The 9,831-nt window shown below is 30.6% G+C and overlaps 1 protein-coding gene across 6 annotated transcripts in view; it reads right to left on the reverse strand.

The window, feature by feature from the left end:
- Positions 1–9,831, reverse strand: part of LOC117170551 — a 58,431-nt gene that overhangs the window by 19,203 nt on the left and 29,397 nt on the right. The window contains exons 1-2 of one of the 6 annotated variants that reach the window (XM_033357365.1): positions 4,591–4,625; positions 4,472–4,490 (exon numbers count right to left, since the gene is read on the reverse strand). The exons of 1 other annotated variant lie outside the window; for it this stretch is intronic. In XM_033357365.1, coding sequence (XP_033213256.1) covers positions 4,472–4,490; positions 4,591–4,608 — 37 coding nt within the window. In that variant the 5' untranslated portion in view covers positions 4,609–4,625. Of the gene's footprint in view, positions 1–4,467; positions 4,726–9,831 lie in introns of those variants that run through there. 4 more of the 6 variants (XM_033357362.1, XM_033357363.1, XM_033357364.1 and 1 more) reach the window with 4 other exon arrangements.

A 9,831-nucleotide genomic window follows, 5' to 3' on the forward strand; every position in this document is an offset into this window, starting at 1 on the left:
CTCCGTGTTCTTAGGGTGCACGAGGCTTTTGCTGGATCGTCGTATTGATTCCTTTACAGACTGTAACCACCTATCTCACGGCCGTGAGACGTGGTTGTGGCTCAAATTTTACCGCGATTTCGCTGGGAGCGGGTGCAATTTTCCAGATTAGCACCCGCTCCCGGCGAAATCCTGCGGTGGTCCTTATGACAAATTTATATATATAATATAATAATAAGTGAATGCAGAGGTTTCAACTTTTTTAAAGTCATTAGGCCTACTTTCAGTTCGACGCTCATTCTAAAGTCGTTCACTTTTTGCTTTAAAAAGTGACAGTCGTTCATCATGCAGCATTCACCCATTATTTCTATCGACGACGGTATGTTTGTCTATCATTTCTTTTGTGAAAGGCCTTTGAGAAGCGCGCTATATGTTATTGGTTTGGCTAAACATGTTACTGACCACTTCTTGATGCGTGTTTCGTATACAGACATCGCTTGTGTCGCTAAAGCTACTAGGATTGGTTCTATTCGCTGATCATGGGCGAAGTTCAGGTATATTGTGAAATATTGATCAAATTTATAAGGATATTTTGTACTGACACAACTTACATTCAATTTCAATCGATAACTAATTCCTGTCCATTTATTTGGAAACGATGTGCATAAAAAAACACATCGCCGCTCGTCGTTCCTGAGCAGTCGAGGTATATTTTGCGCGCGAATACAAGCGAAATTAGCCAATCAGAATCACCATTCCAACAGAAACACTCAGAAACTAGACTTATTGCGAACAGAGCATACGGTTGGCTAACCAGAGGTTAAAAATTCATGGTGGAACGCGCCATAAGTTAATCGTGATTAAAACGCTGATTTACAAATCATTATGATTAGCTAATCATGGATTTGATCACAGCTGGTGGAGTCGGCCCTAAGTCTTTATGGCTATTGTAACCTATATTCAGTGCACGTTCCTAAAAAAAATCCTATTTTCAATATTTTTCCCCTATGGTACCCTATGCCTATATGCCGCCCATGATGCAACTTTTATTAATGTCATTTTTCTTGCAATAAATTAACTCATGGGTTAATCAATATTCAATTTAGGTGTATACTTATTTCTGAATTGTCTTAAGTTCTGCTGAAGTATTTCAGGGAATTTTTAAGATTTTAAGATAGTTTTAAAACTTCAAAAGCATTTTTAAGAGCTCTTAATTTGAAATATTTTAGGATAAAGAATTTTTTAGGGTTTCGGAATACATGAAACGATTTTAAAGGATCTTCAAGTTTTTATGGAATATCAAAAGATTCCTATAAACTTGTAATTAATTTTGAATAATTTAAAGAACTTTCAAAGCCATTGGAATATTGAAGAATAAAGAATTTTCCAGGCTTTCAGGAAATATCGCTAGTACTCTTAGAATTTCGTGGGATTTAATAATATTTTAGTGAATTTTAAAGAATGTATTCAAGAAAAGTGAGGTAGTTCATAGGTTTCCAAAGATTTAAAGTGTTATGAAATTGGTTTCTGGAAATGACCTTGAATTCTTATGAATTTATCCTGAATTCATTTAAATTATTTGGAATTCCACTGAATGTTTTAAATTCAATTAATAAAATCATGAAACGATTTGAAATATTTTAATGTATATTTTTTATTTGCATTTTTTACGTTTTTTATTTACCACAATGGTTTGAGGGGTTTTCAAAATCTTGGAAATACTTTATAGTATTTAAAAAAATTTAAAGGCATTTTAAAGATATTAATACAATTTTGAGGAATTTCTAAGTGTTTTAATAATTTTAAGAAAATGAGATCTTCAAACATTTTTTGCAATCATTTGAAATTCGTCCAAAATTGTTATTAATTCATTCTGAATTCTTAAGATCTTTGAAAATCACCTTATATTATTCTTAGTGATTTGATCAAATTCCTTTGAATCCTCTTTAATTTTTCTAATCTAAAATTTTAATTCTAATTTTCAAAATTGTTTCGAATTCATTTTAATTATTTTTCGGTTATAAATTGGTAGAGTTTCAAAGATTTGAAGAGATTTTAAATTATTTTTTTGAAATTCACCCTGAGTTCTTAATAATTAATCCTACTTTTTTAATTTCTTGAAATTCTCTAGAATATGTTTAATTTACTTGAATCCTTCTAAATTGACTCAATTCTACTAAATTCTATGGATTTTTTTTCCTAAAGTCTTTATCCCTCTTTTTATTTTTAGGCATTTCTTTCAATTCTTTTAAATTAAATTGAATTTTTCTAAGCTCATTTCAAATTTTTTGAATTCAATGAAGTTTTTGCATATGATTCATTCCAATTTTTTGTTAAAACTACCTTAAATTTTTATAAATTGCATCGAATTCTCGTTTATCTTAAATTCCTCTAAATCCATTCTAATTTTACAATAATGAATGAAGTTTTTTCTTATTAAAAATTGTATTCCAATTCATTTGAAATATTTTGAGTTTTATTTAATATGGCGGTTCGCGCCAAGTTTGTGCGCGCCCGGCGCGCGCGGGAACGCTCTCGCGCTCCTTTCCGTATGATTAAAGCGTACACTTTAACTACATTTTTTCAAATATTGTAAATACTATAACTTAAATCGAAAACTGTGACATAAACTTCTGAGGAATTATAGCCATAAATTGTAACTGAATTTTCTCGATTTAATTTTAAAGAAGGTTCTCAAAGCACCTACGGCTTTGACGATTACAACTTGAGCTTCGCGCTCGATAATTCGTGTCCACTTTAAAAACTTCATCAAGATCATATGTAAATTTTGTTCAAATATACTAAAAATAACGTTTTTAACTTGTGGATCTCTCAAAAAATCAAAATTGCATATTTTTGACAATGATCCAACTTTTGGAACTTTTGCCTAATTAAAAAATTTCATGATAATAGTTTCGAAAAACATATATTTTACATCTAGTGGAAATTTGGATTGATATTTCTAAACCTATTAAAATTTTTTTTTGCTTTTTTAGAAAATTTTCACAATGTTGAAAAGCATATAACTTTTTGAAGTTTTATCGAATTTAAAAATGTCATTAGGATAATTTGCAATTCTTTTTGACGCATATCAGAAAATTTGAGAAAAATTTCGAAAACTCATAAAAAATTTTATTCCAATTTTGAAAAAGCTCAAACTTTTTGACTTTTTCTCTAATCGAAAAATGTATCTGACATAGTTTCTAAATATATATATATATATATATATCTAGTGTTGAATTTAAATGAAATTTTCTAATCTTTTAGAAAATTTTATTTTTTCTGACATTTTCAAAATTTTCAAAAGTATAAACTTTTCTAATTTTCATCGAAATCGAAAATTTTATTTTGATGATTTGTAAGTATTCTGCCAATCTATAAGAAACTTTGACAACAAATTTTTAATTTGCAAATTTTTTTTTCAAATTTTCAAAATGCTCTAAATTTTTTAACCTTGGTTGAAAATATCTGCTTAAGGGCATGTGACTGAAAATTATTTTATCTTTTTTCTGAACCTCGACATTTTTTGAACGTTGGAACTTTTTTTATACATAAAATATCAGTCTCAAACTTTGAGAAATGCATGAGCCGAAAGAAAACTACGTTTGAGTACAAATCTTAATAATAAAAGATCTAAAAAAAAATATTTCAACTATCAATTCCATCGGCATCAGCCGGTTACGTTGTACACGAAAATACGAACCCTGGCGGGCACTAGACGAGGCTCTAGAGGATTCGTATTTTCGTGTACAACGTTACCGGCTGATGCCGATGGAGTTGATAGTTGCATTTTTTTACATCTTTTATTATTAAGCTTTGTACTTAAACGTAGTTTTCTTTCGGCTCTTGCATTTCTCAAAGTTTGAGACCGATATTTTATGTATAAAAAAAGTTCCAACTTTCAAAAAATGTCGAGGTTTAGAGAAAAGATGAAATAATTTTCAGTGAAGTTCCTACCAAAATGCAGTACCTAAACGTACTTTATTGTACTCTAATACATTTTCCAAAGTTTCAGGTGGATATTTTATTTACAAAAAAGTTCTTAGGTTCAAAAAAACATTCAGTGAACTGAAAAAGTGAGGTCGGTAATATAGGTATTAAGCTGTGTCACATGCCCTTAAGAAGTGTATCAAAGGCTGACTTGATTGGACAAATCCTTCAAAACTTAGTGGCTACAACACTTAGGTAACCATGCATACAGACAGGCAGCCACCGATAAAATTTTATGATTCTCGGATTCTGTGAGTGTCGAAACTTAAAAGATCCGTTAAAAACCAGATATAGAAAATTTTGACAATTACATTACACTCTCATGAATGAAAATGTAAAAATAGGCATATATTCTGATTTTGCCCCAGTCATACGACTTTCCAGACGCCAATTGACATTCAAACAGTCGCTTTTTTGGACCACTCTAATAACCACACAACGAAGTTACGTCAATTCCATCAGTTTTTTAATCACATTTTAGTTTCAAGAGGTACTTACTTACTTTCCAAAACTCGTTCACACTTTTCCTCAAACAAAAAAATATTTTTCATGTATTATTTACTTCGTATATCGCTTGTACAATCAAAATAATGATGATAATGACTAACAAATCATAATAACCTCTCTAACCTGCATCATTTTCAACAGCTCTAGCAACCCCATCAGCCCTATCCGACAGGGATGGGTACGTATAATACATGACGTATATTGCATAGTTTTCGGCATGTATATTACTACGTATATTACACCCTTAGTGTTACGCCCGAGATCCCGCTAGTGCCAATGTCTTTCCATTAGATACATCGATGATTGGACGAAAAACGTGAAGTCCGTTGCTGACTTATGTAACTTGAAAGTCAAAACCGTGAATTTTTAGGTCAAGGAAAATATTATATTTTGTTGAAATAATTGCGTACACGGAAATTAACAAGAAAAATTAACTATATCTCAAGTTATTGTTGAGAAGATTTCACAAACTTCACAATTCAAGTTCACAATTAAGTGAATGTTCCCAAATTTTACCATAGTTTAGATTGATAATAATTCAATAGACCTTTTCATTTCAATTATTTTTTGGTGCGCATGCGCGAGAAAGAATTTATCTTCCTGTCAATTTGCGGCCCTGTTGCTCGCAATTACATAGGAAATGCAGTGTTATTATTTTTAAATAATAGAGTTTTGAACGGTATAGCGAAGTGTTTGTGAGTAAAAATGGCAGGAGATAATACGATGCCAATAATTGTGAGGGGGTGGAGGTTGGAGCGCATAAGAGCTGCTGCTACGGATTGTGCAAAAGTAGTAGTCGCAGTTAAGCAATTTTTATTTTATTCCTGTCCCTAAACCATGCCTACAATTTAGAAAGGTAAAAATTAATAATGCGAGCATGAAGTTCCACTTAAAACGCGTGAAGCGTGCAGGAAATGCAATAAATGGGTAAGTTGTGTGGACGTAAAGATTCCAAGTTTAAATCAATCAGGAACGTCACAAAAGATGAATCTATTTGTTCATTACACTTCTTTGGTGAATCTGGACCTACATAAGAGAACCCAGACCCGATAGAATCTCGGCCGAATAATATAACAATTTATTAGAAAATAATAAATTGTGTTTTGATCGTTTTCATCTAAAAATACATCGTAATTATAAAACGTCAGTACGTCCAGAGTGGTACATCATCATTACGAATTAAGTTAAAACTTAATCAATAATATTAATAATTATTGTAAATATTGTGTTTTTACTTTTTATTTGTAATTATTGTTATTGTAATCATTTTCTGTTGGAACTATTATTATTATAATTTATCAGTATAGTTTTTTTATTTCTTTAGAGAAAATATTTGTAGTTGATCAATAGCGAATGTAAATTAATTCATGATTTTAAAAATGGAACTGTACTTTAAGAAAAGAAACAGGGAATAATAATTGATTTTACAAGACGTTTTTGAAACAGTTCACTGTTTCAGGATTGTCACATTTTAACATTAAACACTAAACTGTTTTAATTGCAAAGTCTTAGAAATTAAACAAGTGTAAACGCCTGATAGCAAGTTTATAAACTGTTTTTAATTTGAAAATAACTTCAAAATAATGTATTTATAATCAAAGGTTTGTATTAAATTTAACATATTATTTCAGTCTAAAATATTCCATTTTTAAATCATTTAACTTGATAATTTTCAATAAAGAAAAATAACTATTGCTAAAGAAAACTACTAAACTTTGAACGTTAAAATTTTTATTTTTTTAAATGTAACTTGTGAGTCAAATTGTTGAAGAAATATTAACATTGTGTCGAAAAAATTCAAATTGATTTAAACATTTTAATTAATTTAGAAGCTTTTTAAGAATTTCAAAAGGCTACAGAAAAAAAATTACGCAGAAAAATAAATTGATTTTTGATTTTGAAAAATTAATTTAGAAAGAATATTTAGAAAATGTTCAGAAAGATGTATAAAATTGTCAAAAATGAATCTGGAAGACTTTAAGGATATTTTTCCAATTGGGCAGGATTTTAAAAAAGTTAACGGAAAATTCCGAATAATTTTGAAAGATGTTTAGAACTTTTGAAAAAAAATTTAATAATTGAAAGTTTTGACAAATGCCAAACAACGTGTAAATGTTTTAAGGATTTTGAAATTAAATTTTAAAACAATTGAAGCATTTTTAAACTATTTTAAATAAAATTTACTTTTAAAATGACATACTTTTGAATATTTTTAAATGCATTGATTAATTCTTGAATTAAAGTATTAAAACCGATGACTTGGATTTATATTTGTAGCACCGAATATGAATGTTTGAACTTTATAATTTCTAAAAGTTAAAAATTCAAGAGTTCCACTTTCAGTGCTTTCATTAGCAGCTCAATTTTTCTATGTCAAATGGAAAAAATTTTTTCTTCCGAGTTTGATTGACAATTTTTTTAAATTAAAAAAAGAACTGTCAAAAAAAAAAATTATTACCCTTTTCAGTTTTTTGGGTTACATTTCCTACGCCGTGCTTTTGACAAGTTTCAAAGTTGTAAGAACTTTAGTTTGCGAGAATAAGGACAGCAAAGTTTGATGTTGTCTGTTTTCATTGACAATTGTTTATTTTAATCTATATATGTACATTTTGAATGTATGTAATCACTTCCACGAATATTTTCTTTTGTCAGACAGTAAAAAAACGCTAGAAGAAGCTTGAAGCAAAGTACACCAACATTTCTCATTAAATTCTGAGGAATTTACTTCAAGTTGTTTCGCTGGAGAAAGAAGAGCGGAGAAATAAATTCAACTGATGTAAAATTCAATGAAGTCGAAGCATTCTGTGATTTTGAGCCAACTTTTTCTTCTGAGATGCAGGGCATGGACATGGAATCTCTGTTTATACCTTTATCTCCCGTACTATTTGTCATGTAAATGAATGAAGGAATAAAAAAATCTTTCGTAATATTTGTTCTTTTTTCTTTATGTAAAGGTACTTCGGTTAAAGAGATAAGTTGTGACTGTTAAAAGTAATATGTATTCCTTGTTTTTTAATTTTAGAAAGCAGGCAGAAGTTAGGCCCAATCAGTTATTGATTATATTTTAATATAAATACATGCAACATCACAACTTACTATGAACATTGCTTCAAAGCTACAGACTCATAAGGGGAGCTTAAACTGCTCCCTTAAAATTTACTATGCCTAATTAACTTCTTCAATTTGATATTAGGCGATTTTCATTGCTTGTCTTTTTTATATTTGCGAACCGCTGAATCAGTTCATTTAGCCTTTAGTATATGTAATACCTTAAAATTAATATCACACAAATATAATTGCTTGTTCTTTTTATTCTTTCAAAACGCGAAATCAATCGATTTAGCTTTTAGTGTAATTAACATCTGAAGTTTAATATTACACGAGTTGCATTGCTATCAAGCTGTACATTAATCAGGGATGCTGCAAGTATTTCCCTTTTGTAATAATTTTTTATTTACTACAATGATTAAAAATGTTTAAATATATGTAACCTCAAAATTAATATTGCAAGATTCCATTTGCTTTGCCCTGTCTTAATTGTGAAACGAAAAATCGAAAATCCCTTGTTACACGCGTTTCGAAATATTCTGGAGCTAAAATGTTTATATGGAACTGCATAACAGCATCAGTAACTTTTTTGGCAAATTCATAATCAATATTTATCCTCTGAACCTGAAAATAAGGAGTCGTCCAGATCATAAAATCATGCCACGTACGTTCCGTTATGATCATTTGCGTTTGGATCTGATGGTAATAATCACTTCTTTGTTTCTTTTACACCCATGTTTTTTGTGTTCGTACGCCTTACACTGACAGTGGCTCACGCTATGGAAATCATAACCAAGAAATCTTGTCCTAAACATATAATATCTTTGCTTGCACTCAATTTCCATAAAATAGATTTTTTCGTATTTATCACTTTTGAGATACTCTACACTATTCTTCATTCAACTTTCACTACGTACGAAATTACCACATTAAAAAAAGTAAAAAAAAACTGTATTTACATACATTATAAAGAATAGGTCCGAAACATTTGAATTCGCGGGAACAATGGTTCGCGTATACAATGTCGTCATTGCGAACCAATCATAGGTTCAATACAATTTCGATGTCGACATTTCCCACCAATCATCATGCGAATTATTTCACGCTTGGCGTCACAAGGTAGGGCGAAGATCGGTGCAGACTGACTCATGAATTGCATCCAGCGAGTCAATATTTCCTTCCTGTTTGATCTTATAATTTTATCATAATTACTCCTTCAAGGTCAGATCTATGATTTAAATTTATTTATTATGAACCCACCTTTGAACTACCCAAATTCAAATTATTCCCGCTTAAAAATGTCGTATGACTTTCAAAAAGTCACACAACGTTACACCTTCCCCCTTATTAAAAAAATTTTGTTTCATAAAACGAAATTTCTTTTTATCTGACTGCTATTATTTATTTATATTTAATTTAAACATCTGTAATCATACGAATTGTATGAAGTAGGTTTTAAAGTTTCCGATAAATTTCCGACGATAAGAAAATGAAGAGAAACTTTCCGGAACATGATGATCAAAGTCACTTCCTTTTAGATCATCCATTTATTGTAAGAGGAAAAACCATGGAGAATAGACATAAGGCGACCAAACTAGAGGAACTGAAAATAAACACTTTTCTGTTGCTAGAAGTGCGTACATACGCATGTGCAAAATTACACTCACGTGTAGTTCAAGACTTCCCGAGCGTGGCGTGTCAACCGCACTTAAAAAAATATGGCCTCCGATGTAAACGCGAGTCAAATATAAGTAAATAATGATTGAAAAATTAATAGTTTGTGAATAAAGGCAAGAATGTTAAAATTAAAAATCGCTGTATAAAAGCGAAAGTTTCCAATAAGTGTGTTTTTAAATGTATAGTGTATAAGACTTTCAGAGTGGTATAAGTTGTATGTTTATTGTTTTTGTTACGAGCGCGTCGAATATCTTTCGCACGCATAGTGTTGGTAAAAGTAATTTCATAAACATACTACCTACCTCTTCCATGGCGAATAATTTCTTATACTACAAACATTTCACAAAATCCTGTCTGATGATTAATTATTTAATTGTTCAAGCGACCTGTCAAAACAAAACAATGGAGGCGGCCATATTTTTTAAGTGCGGTTGGCACGCCAAGCTCGGAAAGTTTTGAACTATACGTTAGTGTGATTTTACACATGTGTGCGTGCGTACTTCTGGCAACAGAAAAGTGACCGTTTTTGGCAAAGATATTATAAACGTAGATGCGGTACGGGGCGTCGGAGTGGGGAATTATATATATAGGACATCACATTTTCTGCCCTATCGAGGTGCTGCCCTCATC

The sequence above is a fragment of the Belonocnema kinseyi genome, chromosome 4 (assembly GCF_010883055.1).
Source record: "Belonocnema kinseyi isolate 2016_QV_RU_SX_M_011 chromosome 4, B_treatae_v1, whole genome shotgun sequence".
Classification (NCBI taxonomy): domain Eukaryota; kingdom Metazoa; phylum Arthropoda; class Insecta; order Hymenoptera; family Cynipidae; genus Belonocnema; species Belonocnema kinseyi.